The sequence below is a fragment of the Protopterus annectens genome, chromosome 12.part0 (genome assembly GCF_019279795.1).
Source record: "Protopterus annectens isolate FY-2018-M chromosome 12.part0, PAN1.0, whole genome shotgun sequence".
In the NCBI taxonomy this organism is placed as follows: domain Eukaryota; kingdom Metazoa; phylum Chordata; order Ceratodontiformes; family Protopteridae; genus Protopterus; species Protopterus annectens.
In genome coordinates this window covers 512,046,393-512,064,026 of record NC_056746.1, presented here as the reverse complement: position 1 = coordinate 512,064,026, position 17,634 = coordinate 512,046,393, and the positions used below count along the sequence as shown (strand labels likewise).

Sequence of the window (17,634 nt, the reverse complement as noted above, 5' to 3'; positions counted from 1 at the left end):
GCCTAGGCCTCTTATCAGGAGGGGGATGGGAGCCCCTGATCAAAGTAAGTAGATCTTTGGCCATTTTGAGCATCTGTTTTTTAGGCATGGTAGTCTGAGTAGGAGAATGCTGTACTTGTTTCTTTGTCTTTAGAGCTGCTTTAGGTCTTTGTCTTTGAAGCTGAAGATGGCTTAATATATAGTTGTGTAGGTCTGAAGACACCCTCAGAAACCGATGCCTGCTCAGCGGCTCCGGACCCATCTGAGAGAATGATTTCCGAGTGTCCAATACCTTAAGTGTCCAGAGGCCCAGTCAGCTCCATGTGGGAGGCGGAAGCGGCCTTGTGGCTCTGAGGTAGTGGGTGCCAGGGGCTGCGAAAGTGCTTCACTGAGAATCGGCGAACCGGCGACTGGCCTAACAGAGGCCTCATCGTTGGTTTTGGACCACGGATGCCTATCCTTTTCCTTGTCCTTGCGTTTTTTGTAAACTCCGGTTGTCGGCTGGTCTGACGGCATTATATAATTAAATCTTCGGCCAAAGTAATAAAATGCAAAATCAAACAGACGCTTAATAGTGCGTTGGTTAAATCTAGCACAAAACCGACAGCTAGCAACGTTGTGATCAGGGCCTAGGCAAGGAATACAGTAAGAGTGAAAACCCTTATGAGGTATTTGCTTCCCACAAGAAATACAATTGTTAACTTTTTCTGACATCGGTCTGGAGCAAGAAAAAAGTTTCCCCAACAGGGTACTTAGCTTTAATGAAGACTTCGGTTCTGAAATTCGGATTTGAAAATCTCAGGAGTCGGCCGACCGGCACTTGCGAACTGCTTTTGCTTCGGGCACCACGCGGCAAAAAAGACTGAAGAAAATGGCGTCGGCTGCATCTTTTATACCCCTGGCGCACTGACGTCAGGGAAGAGGCAACAGCAACCGACGCCAGACCTAGACTTTGGAATTCTGGCCGACTGAGGGTAGCCTGCCAGCAGGATAACCCAAGAGTAATGATTGCAACAGTGAAACACGATGAACATCACTGATACAGTACAGCAACACAAACAACAATAGGCTGGAAAAAAATGAAAGAAGCTTTAAACAGATATTTGGATAAGATGATAAAGCTGCAAAAAACAGAGGTCGAAATTAAGTAAAGGCTGGCTGAATATGAAACTGCTCAGGAAGAGATGTTTAAAAAAAATAACAGAATTAGATGACAGAGCATGTAGGGAAAACCGGAGATTTTCAGCTACGCCAGAAAAGCTGGAAGGAACAGAATGCGTTAATGTTATAAAAGCACAAATAAGTAACTGGACTGGTGGTATTCCACAGCAGGAGTTGTTAGCTGAAAGGGCACATCATGTGTATGCTACAAACCTAGCTATAAGAAAGCAACCTAGACCTTTAATAGTAAAGATGCAATCCTACCAGCAGAAGGAGTTCATTCTGACAAAACTGTGGCAGAAGGACAAAATACTAAAAGTGGGAGACAGCAGAGTGTTTGTAGAGAATGATTACTCATTGTACACCAGAAAAAGGAGAAGTAAATTCATTCCACTATTCAGATAATGTCAAGACACAGGTGTGAGATTCAGACTGCTGAATCCAGCTGTCTTCAAGGTATTTTTCCCTGGAGGGAAGAAAATCATTTTTGATGAAGTGCATGCTAAGGAGGAAATACAAAGGATTGTCCAACAAAAAGTGACATGTGAAACAGAAGGAGATTCTGCTTCTTGCTCCTCTGGTAATAAAGACCACAGAGAGATTGTACCTGTGAAACCTTTCCCAGTATTTTAGAAAAAAATGTTGGGGAGAAGGAAAGAAGCACAAGAGTTGACTAGAAGAAAATGAAAATAATCCTCAAGTTGGCTGCATGTTTGACTTCTAAAGATTTATGGAAATTCAAGGATTAGTACAACATGAGAAGTTAATGCCTGGTCTCTGTAAGACTCTAGGGTCAGTCAAGAGCCAGTTGCCCAGATGTGGGAAAACTATCCCTACAAATATAGATGAACCACTATGACAGACATGCATTTGGTCAACAGCATGGGGGCCGTGGTAAGACCAAAGGGCAATGCTTGAAATTGGTAACAGCTATTTACCAGCTGGAAACGAAGGAACCTTTTTGACTCTCTTGCAATCCTTTATTTTGAATACAAATTTTACCTACTATCTTACAATAAAACACGAGACAATCACAGAACCAACAGTGAAACAAAACTCAGTTTATTATACATTATAAAATAACTAAACAGTAAATCAAGAACATATATATATATATATATATATATATATATATATATATATATATATATATATATATAGGAAAACACAACAATATTCATTAATGAGAGAAATATGTTGTTCAAATAATCGGTGCTTTACAAAGTCTACAGCTATAACAATGTAGTCTTTACTAATGTTTTTTGTGTACTACCTTCCAATATTGAAATAAGTCCAAGATAACTGTGAACAAATGTGTAAGCTATAGAAAGTCACAATTCATAAGATGTGTCTACCAGGTCAAGACCAAGTAACCACAAGCAACTCTTTCACAATTTTGATGTGAAAGTAAACCTCTTGACAGCCCACACAGCACATTTAGTCTTTTGCACTGAGAGAAAGCAATATTGATTACCTCATGACCGTCCTGAACTTGGTCTCACACACATACAAAATTTCAGTATGTTCCTGCTTTTTCTTTGGACCCAAAAATAATACAAACAAAAACCTGACCCTCTCAGGTCTGGTGGGACTTCCTGGATGTCTTTTTGGACAGCAATGAAGTAATCTTGCTTTCTACCACCTTGGGTGGGATACATTTGACAGTTGCTGTCTCTGTTTTAGGGGTGTTAAGGAAAAGAGTATGCAATAGCCTCTAGATATTCCCTTTACCCATTTATCCTGCTTGATGGTCTTCATAGTTGGGTAAAAGGACAAACACTGACTGCCTCCAGAGGGAAGCAGTTAGGCAACCTCTATCAGTAAAGGGCCTGCTATATCTCCAGTCTTGCAGATCTCCTCTGCTTTGGGCTCCCATCCATTAAAAGGGGTCATCTCTGCCACGGCTGTCCTCTTAGAATACATTCAAGTTCTGACGGCTAGACTTTCTGAACCACTGTGAATATGGTCCCTTTAGATTCCTACTATGCAAACTCTGGGACCTCGAACTCCACTCTGACAGCAGACAGAATCTTGCTCACACTTGCTGAAACAAATAATGAGGATCTATAAATTCAAGCCATGGTGAAGGATGGTTTGTAGTCATCCCCGCAGTTGAAAGCACAACCATTCCTGACACCTCAGTCACATCACCTCTTAACATCCTCCACTGCATTGCGCATGAGGCATGTGGAGAGCGTGGTTTCCTTTGCACATCCGCTTTCGTAGTAAGACAGGGGTATGACCTGTCTCTGCAGAGGAGGCCTCCTGCTATACAGCAGTAATTTTGAGCCCCATGGGTTGACTAATCGAAGGAAGTCCAATGGAGGAGAGGCAAGAGGGAGTGGATGTCAGTGAGATGGAGTTGATCCCAAGGAGGTTTGCAACTGCTCACTGTGGAGAGGCAATCTGACCTCCACCAGATCCAAAGATACCACACCAGCAACCAGATCCATTTCCACTGAGACATGACCATACCAGGGGATGGAATCCCAGAAGAGAAGGTAGATGCCCTAACAGGAGGGAAACAACTTTAAGGCCAAACTCCTTGATACAGCCGGAGGGGCCATACAATATAGCTCCTAAGATGGCCCTAAAACCTTATCCTCAAGTCCCCAATCCTGAGACCGCCTCAATGGACAAGGGGCAAGAGTGTTGGATCAATCGTATCTAGGATTAACACCATAATGAGGGCTGGCTCTGAGGGGGAAACCCCCCCGGGGTAAAGACAGAGTCCAAAACCACCAGGGGCAAGCAGCACACTGTGGAAGGAAGGAATAATATGTGAAAAATATACAATACAGTTGTAAGGCATTTTCTTCTGAAAATATAGCTAGGGAGTGGGATAAAATTAAAGTGGAGTTTAAAACTAGGGTGTAAATAATGGAAAGGTAAATATGGTTAAGAAGTAACAATAATTATTTAGGGGGACTGACAAAATGTTAAAAGTATTGCAAAATAGGGGAAATCTCACAGAACAAGAAAAGGAGCAACTGCAAAATGCTAAACAGAAACTAAGGGATTAAAATTATAATTTCCACAAGTTTGGAAAGATTGCTGCTAAGCAACTGTTTTTTTTTTACTATAACTCTAGAGCACAAAAACTTTTAGCACAACTATTCGGACAACAGAAAGTGGAAAGTACTTTCACCAAGCTTAGGGAGCCTATAACAAGGAAGATAACAAGAGATCCTGTAGAGGTATTAAAAATATTTTGGAAATTTTATGAAAATTTGTATAAAGCAGAGAAATATGGAAATCAAGAAGAGGTGTAAATAGCAATGTTTATGGAAGAATTAAATATGCCAAAGTTAGAGGTAGATGAGGCTCAATTACTAACAGGATAAGAAGAGTGGAGATAAAAATGGCTAAGTACAACCACTCTACTGGAATGTCCCCAGGCATGGATGGTATTCCTGTGGAAGTTTAGAAGTTAGGAGGGAAAACCTGATGGAAGAGTTTGTTTAACAGTATTTTAAGAGGAGGAGAACTAGCAGCATCCTGGAAGAAGGTGGTGATAATGGTAATACCTAAAGAGGGTAAAGATACATTGGATCCAGCTTCATACAGGCCCTTTTCAACACTAAACCATGATTATAAAGTGTTTATGTCTACAATGGCTAAATGAATGGCAAAAGTGATACCAAAATTGATAGATATGGATCAGTGTGGTTTTCTAGAGGGGGGGGGGGGCAAACATTTGACAATATTAACAGAACATTAATAATCCAGAGGGAACCACTGATGATCCAGATGGAAGCAGAATGTAAGAAAATACCACTTTTATTGGTGGGTCTTGCTGCAGAAAAAGCATTTGACACAGTATATTGGGACTTCATTAGCAGGACAATGGAAGCATTTGCATTCCGTGATACAATTATATGGTTGATTAGGAGTATATATGAGGGACTGGAGGCAAAAATTAAAGTGAGTGGGGTCCTCTCTGATAGCTTCTGGTTAAGCAGAGGAACCGGGCAGGGTTGTCCACTTTTCCCTTTGTTGTCTGCATTATATTAAGAACCGTTGGCAAAGAAAATAAGGGACTCAAAAATCCAAGGATATAATTGGTACGGTAGTCAGAAAAAGCTGGCTCTCTTTGCAGATGATATTATTTTATACATGACAAAACCAGAAAAGGACATTACAGTGTTGTGGAACATTTTAAGACAGTTTCACATCTTCTTAGGATACAAAATTAATGAAATTAAAACAAAGGCAATAGTGGTAAATTATGTACCCACACACAAATTGTTCCAACAATATCCAAATTTATGGGGACATGATAAAATGGAGTATTTGGGAGTACAGATTAGAAATGACTCTGTTGTGGCAGCTAAAGATATATGGGAAGAGACTAAACAGCAGATAATACAAAATTTGAGAAACTGGAAGCTTAGTTATAAGGATATGAACACTAAGATACAAATAATTAAAATGTTTTTAGTCCCTTTAGTCTTATACACAGGTCAGGTATATGTTTATCAAACAAAGGGGAAGCTGTGGATAGCCATCAAAAAAAAGAGTTGAAGGATTTTATCTGGCAAGGGAAGACAGCAAGGGTCAAGTGGGATAAGCTGATTCTTCCAATAGAATATGGCAGACTAGGATTACCCAATTTGAGGGGGTATTTTAGAGCAACACAGTTAAGGCTTTTGTACATAATACAAGCAGAAGACTATAATTCAAAGTAGAAAGGAATGATGATGATACAAGGGGGGAAGCTCAAGAAATAAGGAGAGGTTTGGTATTTTGGATGCAGACTCTTAGGGAGTGGAACAAGAATCATACAGAGTATTATATTCATAAAACAGCAAAGAGTATTTTAAGAACTACTACTGCTATTACTATTACAATTACTGCTACAACAAAATCGCCAAATTCACCACAGGGGCATCCTACCGTAGTCACCACTGTCTCTCACTTGCTGAACTGGGCTGGTTTGAACTCCCTCACCTCCTTCAATGGTATCAACTCTCACTCGCCCATAAACTTGTAAACCATACACTAAATGTCCCATCCCTCCAGAATCTACTCCAATCCTATCGCACCACCAGACCACTAAGATCCAGCAACAAAAATCACTTGCAGATCACTAAAGCCAATAACTCTGCTGGTGAAGCACTATTCTCTTGCACCATACCCAAATTATGGAACTCCCTCCCACCCACAATTACCTCCATACCATCATGCACCCACTTCAAAACTTTACTAAAAGCACACCTAAAAACATGCTGGCTATGCCCTTGCAACTCCCACTCTAATATCACCCACCCCATCCAACCACTACCTTTCTTTCCATTCCACTAACTACATGGATTATAGCAAGCTCAGTTGCTCATAAGCCAGTACTTATTATACAGCAGGAACTTCTTCTTGTAACATTTGTTAATGTCTCTTATGTACTTCACAGATAAAGATTCTAGTTGTCTACTGATGTACTATGTTCTTCATCTGTAAATATGTTGTAAGTAATTGCTATGTAAATTGTTAATCGCTATGTAATCCAATGTAACTACTGTCTATTTTAACTGTGGAGCTTTTCTCCCTGGGCCTCCGCTGAAAATGGACCTATGTCCAGTCGGACACTCCCGGTCAACAAATATAAATAAATAAATAAATAAATAAGAACTAAACCATCATGACAATGGAGAAAAGAGATTCTTCTGATAGGAATGACTGTGGTTAGGGATACAGGTAATAGGCAAGAGGGAGATGGAATTTGCTGGACAAAACTGACCAAGGAACTGGGAGAAAAAAAAACTAGAAAGGGAAAGGTAATAAAATTGGAAGAGGCCAAGAATTTATTTGGACTGCAAGTTAGAGACTGCCTTCCCTATCAAGGATTGATATCAGAGTATAAGCAAATAGAAAGAAATAGGGGGGCCCTAAAAGAAGGACCAGCACTGGTAAGAGTTTTTAATATAATCTAAAACAGAAGCTGCCATTAAAAAAGGAATAATTAGTAAAGCATATAAAATATTGCATGATGATTATAAGAATAGATCAGAGGAGCTTAGAAAGGATTGGGAAGAGAGACTGGACAAGCAATTCACAAAGAGACAATGGAGGGATATATGTACATCTCCCAAATATGCAACAACGAAGTCTAGAAGATTTATGATCTTGAAGTGTTTCCATAGATATTTTTATACCCAAAATTAGACTCCAAAGTATTATTCCTCAGGTGAATAGCAAACATTGGAGATGTGATAGGCAACAAAGAGGTGGCTGGGAACATTATTTTTTGGCAGTGTAATGAGCTGGAAGACTTTAGGGATTCCCTGCAAACTGCACCGTTGGAGATGCTGGATGAGTAGATTGGATTGACTGGAGAGATGATTTGTTTTGAGTAAATATAGTAACAGAGATAAAACAACTAGAATTGGGATCTTTAGAAAAGGGAAGGAGCGAACTACATAGGAAAAAATGGGAATTGTGAGAACAATATATCCAGAGAAGGAACGAGGTTTAAGAGGCAGGATTTTAATGAGCCATTTAATGCTTAATGACAATAACTGGATAGATTATAAGTGATGTATAATGTTTGCAACTAAAGTTGTGTCGTTTTGTTTCTTTTTCATTTATATAAATGTAAGACTGCCTATGCCACATGTGAATTTAATAAACATGTTTATTTAAAAAAAACTGACACTATTTAATTTTGGTTCTTTCTGAAAAGTGAACGTGCCTATATTGCAAAAAAAAAAAAATTAAAAAAAAAAAGCAATAAAAGCATTTAATCCTTTCTCCAGTCATATTTGTGCAAATCAAACGTTTCCACAAAGAATAATATTAAGAACAAAAATAAATCACAGCATGAAAACCCTGGAAGAAGATTAAGACTACACCAGTCCAAAATTCGACTTCGCACAAAAGACATTATAAAACAATGTCAAGCTCAGATATCTTATTAAATATTAAATGCAAGTAAATTAGAGGAAAATAAAATTATTTTAGTATTGTTTTTATTACAAAGTATCATAAAAAAGTAGTTTCAAAAGTTTCTTTAAAATTCACTTTGGAGCAAAAAGGGTAGGTAATTATTATTTTTTTTTTATTTTGTAAATCAAAATTATACCCATTTTTTTGTCAGATCGGCAAAAAAAATATTTTCTGGTGTGCCGCAAGATTTTTGTAACTAGTTTACGTGGGCCATGAGATAAAAAGCTCGCTGCTGTAGACCAATGTTTTTGCTTCATTCAAAGAACAAAGGAAACCACTCATACACTTGTTACAATAATCTGGAAATAGTTCTTGCTATTCTGAAACAATGAAACCAGTATCTTAAACCAAAGTTCAACAGAATCACAGGGAGTCAGAAAGCTTCTTCTCACCGGTGCTTCAGCTTCATAAGGTTTGTTGTTTCAAGTCAGGTTAGAAATTTTTGTCCTTAAATGATTTTCATGCAAACCAAAACATTTTGCAGTTTGCTGCCAATTACTCTTGTGCCACTGCTACTAAATGGACGAAATGTGCACGGAATGGATAATGGACGAGACTGGCATACTGGGCTGCAAATAGGAACAACATGGAAGATTCATGTAACAAACAGCAGTACCAGCAGTTTTCTATTCCCAACTAAACAGCTGCAAACAGCTGGAGTGTAAAGTCCCAGTGGTACTTGTGGTTCTATTTGGAGCTGGTATAAAAGACAAAATTGGTGAAAACATTCTTTTAGTAGTAACAATTGTATTACTTTCTTGGATGGGTGCATACAAATCAATTAATTTTTTGTAATCAAGGGAAGCATTCTTTCAGGAACAATGGTTAGTCAAATACCGAAGAAAAAAGATCATCTTTTCAGATAGAAAAATATAGATCAAATATTTCTTTGTTTAACCTTTGGTGGTGGATAATCCTAAAATAACTTTTGTCTTCTTTTATGAGGGTATTCAAAGAAAAGTTAAGCATCACAATCATATAACCTCTTATATGGATTAAAGTAATATCACATTAAAATGAGTATATCCATTGAACAAGACCAAAACCATATAATACTGCAGCTATGGGTTAACCATGGAAGACCAGAGCAACAACACGCTCTATTCTCAATATTCTTTTAAAAGCATTAAACCCCAAAATACTCTAAGCCAGTAATTTGCTAGAGAGAGAAGGGATGTGAAGTAAACACAAATCTTATTTCCAATTTTAATGTTGGACATGGAATATATGAATATGCTGCTGAAAATTTTAAGGTAGTATTTAGTTAACACAAAAAAATATAAATGATAGGCCTGACAACATAAAAACACATACCTCACAAAGTATAAAAACAAACATCTCACAAAGCAAATTACACATGTTGCAACTGACTCACACCCTCATGGCAGCTGGAGTAATCTCTACTGAAATACCTCCAAAATTGCAGACACAAGCATTCTGTCACTTATCAGGCCAGTATAAAGTGTCTATTATCTCAATTGATGTTAACTACTTTTTCCTGATTTAACAATCATCCAGTATATATAGACAATCAAAAAAAAACAATAGCTGATGCTGAATTTGAAAATGAAAAAAAAATGGAAGTCATCCAATTAGTTAATAAATCTCAATATAGTGCTAATACATAAAAATGGTACATTCATTTTGAGCTATTGTTTTACTAAACTTTTAAGTATTACACCTAGTTGAAAGGAATAAACAACTCAAGTAAAAAAAAATAAAAAAAAACACATATTGATCCAGAGGCTCTTGTTAAACCAGTGGCATTGACACCTGCATAGAATACCAGAGTTCTTGGGTTCAACTCCCCAAATTCAATATTTTCATGACAGTAGTTATCACCGATTTCTAGTACAACAGAGCCTAAAACACATACATGTAGTGCAATTCATGTTGCAAGTCTGCCTTAAGCAAAAATCTAAAACGTTAATAGAGGTTATAGTCACTGTCTGCCAGCTTGTGCCGGCAAGCAATAAGGCAGTAAAGCAGGCCAATCTTAAGCTATTTCTCAGTCATCATCTACAAAAATACACTGCAGGCAAGGGCGCTGGAACAAAATGGCAAGACACAGATTCACTAACTGTGCCCTTGGCTAACGCTTCAGCAGAAAAAAGAACACTTATTCAACTACAGTTTGGCAGAAATTAAGGAAACAAGCTTGATTTCATTAAAAAGTTGCTTCTTAATTTTTTGCTGCAGTAAGTTTTGAGATGCAATCCGAAACAAAAAAAGAAAACTTGCACCACTGGCACCACCTGCATCTGCATATATATATATATATATATATATATATATATATATATATATATATATATATATATATATATGCACATAGACGTATGTATGTACATTATATATATATATATACACATACACACACACACACGTGTGTCAATGAAGATGCACCTCTCAACTGACTTAGCGTAATGTCCCTGATGTTTGCCTCATTTCTCTCCTGTACTTTTATTTTCTAGTAAGTCACTGAGGAGCACAGTCAGGAATGCCATTTGTGAGAATTTCTTACTTCTTCAGTAATGGCATACTGATATTTGGTGTCAGAATGCATATACAGTTTACTTTTTTTTTCTCGTAAGAGGTGCAAATCCTAACTTCAATATCTGTGAGTATGTGTGTGTGTGTGTGACAGAGAGCAAGAGAGAGTGTGAGTGTGCACAAGCATACATAAGTGCGAGTATGCACGAGTGCATGTATGCAGAGGTGCAAATGAGAGTAAGTTTTTGTGTTTCTACTTTCCTTCAGAATGCCCCTGACTTTTTCTCATTTTCCCCCTTGCATTATTATTTTTTTTTTATTTTCTGGTAAATCACTGTGGAGTTTAAGTAAGTCAGTAATCCGCTTCATACTCCATATTGTTCAGAAACTGCATGTTCATGCAAAACCTGTTATTCTATTAACATTTTAAGTGAATTAAGAGTTGTTTGTCTTTTTGGCTTCTCCCGGTTAGGGGTTGCCACAGCAGGCCCCTGGTCCACTAATGATTGGCAGTCGATTTTTATGGTGCCAGGTTGCCAGCCTGACGTCCAGCCTTCAGCGAAGGCACACCCATTCACACATGCCTTTCGGAGGCCACTCGACCACGGGGAGGACATGCAGACTCCACACAGAGGGCACTCCAGCCGAGAATCAAACAGGAGAACCTCTTGCTGTGAAGCAACAATGCTACCACTGTACCACTGCGGCTTCCCGAGTGAATTTTAGTAATATTTAAATTTATCTCTAATTTTGTCCTCTCACTGTCCAGAATTCTTCAGCAAAGAAGCAGAGATGTGGCAATGTAAATGGATATCTCTGAAACTGATTCTGACTTTGCACAGCATATTTTTTGCCTCATTTTTTTTTTTTTGCCTTGTTCCTGGTTTTCTTGTAAATACCTGAAAATTACAGACAAATCAGTATTGCTAGATGCTAGTTTCAAACTTCTTATTGTTCATAAATTGCATACTGATGCAAAAACTGTTGTTCTATTAACTTTTTTTAAGTGAATTTGAGTAAATGTTAAGTAATTGTCCCCAATTTTGTCCCCCCATGTTTGGCTATGTCCAGGATTCTAGAGGAAACAAGTTGGAAGGTATGCACAACCCTCCATGTTGATTATGCTAAAAGACTAAAAGTGAAAAAAGGCATGCATACCTTGCTGTGGGTAGTGTTTACTGTTATCACTGCCCACAGTTTTGTTTGGCTTCCTGCCAAAATTGGGAGGAAAAAAGTACCTGCAAAATTACTCTACATTTCCCACCAGGCTTTAGTCAAATGACTAGCAGACTAGACATTGCAAGAAAAGCATTGTAATTGGACCAAGGGCAATTACTTACACATGCTTTGACTGCACAGTTCTCACTAGGGCTTCCTAGTGGAATGTCAACCCTCATAACATCGAGTACCAATTCACTGAAAAAAAAGATTGAAAATGCAAGAGAAGAATTAATCTCAAACATCACTCTTCTCGTTTAAACTTGTTTTTTTTTTTGTTTTTTTTTTTGCAAAGAACATGACCCTCTGCACTTCCTTCCCCCAAACTTATATACACCAAGTCCAGCATCACTGTTTGACCTCCAGACAAAAGGGCTGGGGCAGCCGATATATGAAATCAAATGCCTGTTATAGGATCACTTTTGATTTGATTATTGATACGATTTGTTGGGGATGACAGTATTTATCAAAGAGCAATATGACCATTACATCTTTGCAATTCCTTCACAATCAAAGGTAATTTAAGGGGCAAAAATCTCAGGGGCAGTATGTTTGTGTATGAAGCCTCAACACTGGCCCAGCAATCAAGGAGCCTCAATCCTCACCACTGGCAACAGTGTGGGACGTACACACTGGGAGGATGACAAGTACACACACAGTAAAGTACAATTTCCCTTAAGAGCACACAGAGACCACACAATCAGTTTGGGGCTGTTTCCCCCCCTCTTTCTCCAGATCCCCCAATAAGACTCCCCTCTGGCACAGCTATAGAGTTAAGCCCTTAGCCAGGATTCCAACCCAAGTCCTCCAACACTGTCTCTGTCCAACCAGTGCTTCATGTCCCTGCCCAAGTAGCTGACACACACACTCTTGGAGATTTGTTTCACACACACACACACACACACACACACACACACACACATATACACACACCTGGGAAAGGCAGGCACAGCTTTACTCTCTCCCCTCTGCCCAGACTAAACATAGTTATCACTGCCACCAGAAACCCTTATCAGCTACTTTAAGGCCCTTAACAAAGGGTGTCCAATCCTACTGTGTAATGTTACTATTAATCCAAATGGTAGTTTGTCCAAGAGCAAAGCTATTAGGAGTGGCCTGCACAATGTCACCAAACAGATATGCAAGCACGCTAAGAGTTTAAATATGTCTCACAAAGACAGGTTACATATATTTAATAATAAATAACAAATGAACAAGACAGTACTAAATATGTCTTCACAGTTACATCAGAGTTCAAAACACAGGAAATATTTAAAAACAACATTGCAGGATAGTCTCAAATAAATACACAAAACATCTAAGCTATACTTTACTTTATTCCTAACTGTATCTAAAATAAATTACTGTACCCTAGTTAACTTACTTACAGCAAGGCAAGACAGATGTGGTGAGTGGATGCTTCCAGCTGATGCGCCAGGTCAAAGACAAAATACAAAATGTACAGTCACACTCTGAGAGTTCTTAAATTAATATCAAATATCACTGCTGGGATACTTGCAGCATGACATCACTTTTTGTCATCTGACTTTAGTTCCCAAGCTAAACTCCCATTGTCAGAAACTACCAGCATTTAGCTTCTCCCTGCGAAAAATACATAGCCCTCAAATCTTTGCAGCTGCTAGATGACATAAAACAATAAAACACTTACATGGCAATGCAGAAGGCTCACTAGTTTTAGACATCCTGTCTCCTTGCTGCACTGAAACTAACCTTTATGGCGCAGTTATAAAATAATTTAATTGCAACCATTTTTCTGCAGTTTTGCAAGTTAATCTTCTAGGTTCCAGTTTCCACTGTTTATATACATTTACAATAGTATACACATATTCCTGTGCTTTTCCAGTAGGGTAAACTGTGTATACATCTTTAAGCTCAGTGCTTTACACACACTTCTTTACCAGCAGTTTGATATACATATAACATACAGTTCTAATACATTGTAACATAGGCATATGAATCATGATGACATTCACAAATGGCATATAATTATTTACAAAGTTTCAGGTAGTTGGGCTGGCAGTGTCTCCTTCTGTCACATTGTGTTTTATACCAGAATACATTATTACAAGCCCTTGATTTTTTAATGTAAACTGTCTTAAGGGCACTGATGTATAGCGTTTTGTACACAGCTGGCAAAGCCAGTGGTTCAGGAGGCGTGCAGTTTCAGTCCATCACTACACTTGGCTTCCATCTTGGAAACATTTGACCTCTGCACAAAAGGTTCAGAGCAGGTGGTGTATGAAAGCAAACAGCAGTTTTAGGATCACTTCTGACTGATTATTGATATAGCTTGTTGGGGAGGGGGGGCAGATCTGTCAGAGGTATAGGACTAATACACTGATGTGATTTCTTCACAGTCAGAGGTAGTAGGGTCTACATCATATGAGCGAATCGCACAAATTGCGAATGCTCAAAATATCGAACGTATCGGACCTCAAAGTGCTTTTTCTGAGATCGCTGTACAGTGAAGAATGGAATATTTGCCCTTTCCTCACTGAAGTGCGATCTTGGAGATGGAATATATATCTAGTGAGGGGGCAGCCCCCCACAATAGAAGTTCGTGGTCCGTTACATTCAATATTTTGAGCGTTCGCAATTTGTGAGATTCGCTCATATGATATAGACCCGAGGTAGTATACCCTCTCAAATGTGGCACAATCCAGTGGGACAGAATGTGTATGTTTCGAACCAAAGTAACTTTTACATGTCCCATCATTTTTTATAGTGAGCTGTCTTCAGGGATCTGGCACATGACTTATTATAAACAGCTAGTAAAGCTAATGTTTCAGAGGGATTTTGTTGTCACAGTCTAGTACTATATTAGTTCATCCTAAGAACTGCTTGACTTCTGTAGAAAAGGCTGAGTAAAACTAAGGTCCAGAATATATATATGTGTGTGTGTGTGTGTGTGTGTGTGTGTGTGTGTGTGTGTGTGTGTGTGTGTAATAGATCTGCAGTATCTCAAAAGTGAAAATATCATTTATTTTTCAGGAAAAATGTATGTTTTAGTTATATGTTGTAGCTACAATGCCATGCTCTCTCACAGCCAAACGTACGGGGTCAAATTCAATAGCATGGCTGTACTGAAAGCTCTATGGTTACAGTTGCAGCCATTAAGTGTGTTTTGTAACCAGATACCATGTTATTACTTGGACATTTTGTAATAATCTCACATGCAGACAGAGCCTTTAACTTGAGCTCATTTGCCTTTACTGCCACACTGACATTTTGCATTGTACTCAATTTGCATTGTGGGTACTGTGGTGAACTTCTGCTCACAGCACCAAGTAAAAGTAATGCCTAGGATACTTCTTTATTGAGTTATGAATACATTTGAAGTAAAACTCCTCCATATTTGATCAGAAAAATATATACATTTTTAGTTGTAGCATGCAATGGCTATAATGCTATGCTTTCAAGTGGCTAAAGCAATGGGGTGTAATATAGAGGTATGCTACAGTAAGAAGTTCTGAGATTAAAACTGCAGTTTTAAGTTTTTTTCATAACTGAACACTCAATCACTGACTCCTTAATATTCCATAATGAAATCTCAAAAGAAGACAAATATATAACATTTCAAGGACAGTTTCCAGTGGCTTTAGTTCATGAGTCTTTAGTGCTACTGTCTGTATGGTACTGTTTTCATTGTGGGTGTTATAGTGAACTTATAGTCAGTATTTTAAGTACACTAATGACATAAAATGTTTCTGTAATGAGGAACAAATACATTACTTTCTGTCACTTACTAATCCCCTGCTCAATTAAGACTCATTTGCAGTTCACTTCATTATATAAGAAAACAAAACTGTACATGCACCTTTACTGCAGGAACCACCATCTAAGTGCATTTTACAGTCAAAGTAATGATACAATAATAGAAATTCTTCCCTAGGTACCACCATATAGATGCCACCATTGGTAACATATGGGTCGTATGTAGTCATTTGGATGCTCCAGTTTGCCTATTTCCCAAAAATGTACATTTTGTATTTTCTCAACATGGTAAACAGTATCTTTCTCAGTCGTATCAGTGAGATGTTCTTAGAAATAAGAACCAAAAAATACTATTTTCTAGAGAATAGTAATATTTCTATTGTTTTATGTTACAGCAAGATACATATAATCCACTTCCGTTGACGGGCATGTACACATTTCAGATTCTGTTGTCTGCTTCTCATAAGGTAGAGTAAGATACCTGTATGTATATGTATATATTCACATACATTCAAACATATATATATATATATATATATATATATATGGTTCTTTTTCACGTCATTAATTGCCCCTGTTGCCCTCTGCCCCTCAGCCTTCAACAGCTTTCAGCACCTCTGACTGTAGGCCATGCTCTAAACTGGGATGAGTGTCACAATCACAAACCATAACCAGGATATAAAAAGAAAACGTCATACTGCCAAATTACAGCTGGGTTTGTGGGCAATGTAAAGAGAGTAAATTGTACTCCTGTGGTAACCCCACCACCACGAAAAAAGTATTTAATCCCCAATGTAAGGATGCACTCTGAGCAGTACACTAACTGCTGAAAAGAGAGTAGTGACCTGACCTGCGTAGGGCTTCAAAATACAAAAATGGTTTAATACAAAGTAGTAAAAAAATTAACTGACTTACACATAAATCTGGCCTAATCATTCCATACTGTGCAGAGACCCAGAATCCTCTTCGATCTTCCAGGGAAATGTAGGGCTCATCTGGATACGTGGCTCTATAGTTCTTAAGAAATCCCCCTTCAAAATCTGCAAGCACCCCGTCCATGTCCACCAAAACACGTACCCGATTACTCTTCTTAGAACGGGAACTGTGACCGCGGATCTGCAAGAAACTACAACTGGATAACATAAGGAAAGTTCCTCTCCTCCATCCCTGCAAAAGACTTGTCAGAAAAACCATGATGTATGGTGTTAATAATCCTACTGCCCGTTCATCATATACAAACTGCACTCCGTCTGCATGACAGAAAATATTACTGTTCCTGACAGAATGATTCTGAGATTCCGACTATGTTTGGGCTGCTGGTGCACAAAAAGTTACAACAGCAGAAATAAAGGCAGCCTTGAAAAACAGTTCAGCCAGTAACGCTGATCAAACAAGCAAACAGCTTATTGAGTGACAATCATGGGGATAAAGGGGACATCATATACTTCAGCTAAATAAGATACGAAGCAAAGGTGGGTTCTGGTGCGACAGAATTTGGAAAAAAGAGTGAAAAAAAACTCTTCTGCCGGACTTGTATGCATTACGCATCTATACTGACCGGCAGTTCCAAGGGTCACTGAATGTCAAGAATTTTGCAGTAGCGTTGGACTCCGGCACTAGGGAGCCCTGACATTCTAAGTAAATAGATAAGCTGTGCTGCAGTGCAGCCTTTGCAAAGCTTGCAGGAGAGCGAGAAGCAGTCAGTAACACCCACTGCGGGTCTCGCGCCTGCAGTAAAAACTGGAAGTCACTGGTTTTGCAATGATGACCGAAAAGTGATCACGGAATGAAAAGCTCAGCTGTTGCAAAACTATTTTTAAATAGAAAAACAAGTTCAACCCGGTAGTGCTAACTTTTGAGTTCCTGTGTTTCGTTTCAAATGGATTATAAGCTGTGCAAGTCTTACAGCAGAGCCATTGATTCCTTTCCAGTAAAAAGATAAAAATCGGGATCCAAAGAAAAATTGCTACTGCCCTGGGCCCCTGCAGTTTATTATACATTTTCTTCAGCTGCAGTACAACCCAAGTATCATCTGAGAAACATGGTATGAGCAGAACCGAACCAAAGCTTGTATAGCTTTTAATTCAGCTACAGTACAACCCAAGCTCA

General features: G+C 38.5%; 1 protein-coding gene across 2 annotated transcripts in view; it reads right to left on the bottom strand.

The window, feature by feature from the left end:
• The window catches only part of NT5M (5',3'-nucleotidase, mitochondrial), a 231,326-nt gene extending 213,986 nt beyond the window's left edge, over positions 1–17,340 (bottom strand). Inside the window, exon 1 of one of the 2 annotated variants that reach the window (XM_044089658.1) lies at positions 16,441–17,340. In XM_044089658.1, coding sequence (XP_043945593.1) covers positions 16,441–16,719 — 279 coding nt within the window. In that variant the 5' untranslated portion in view covers positions 16,720–17,340. The remainder of the gene's footprint in view (positions 1–16,440) is intronic. The other variant, XM_044089659.1, reaches the window with a different exon arrangement.
• Between the last annotated feature and the right edge of the window lie 294 nt (positions 17,341–17,634).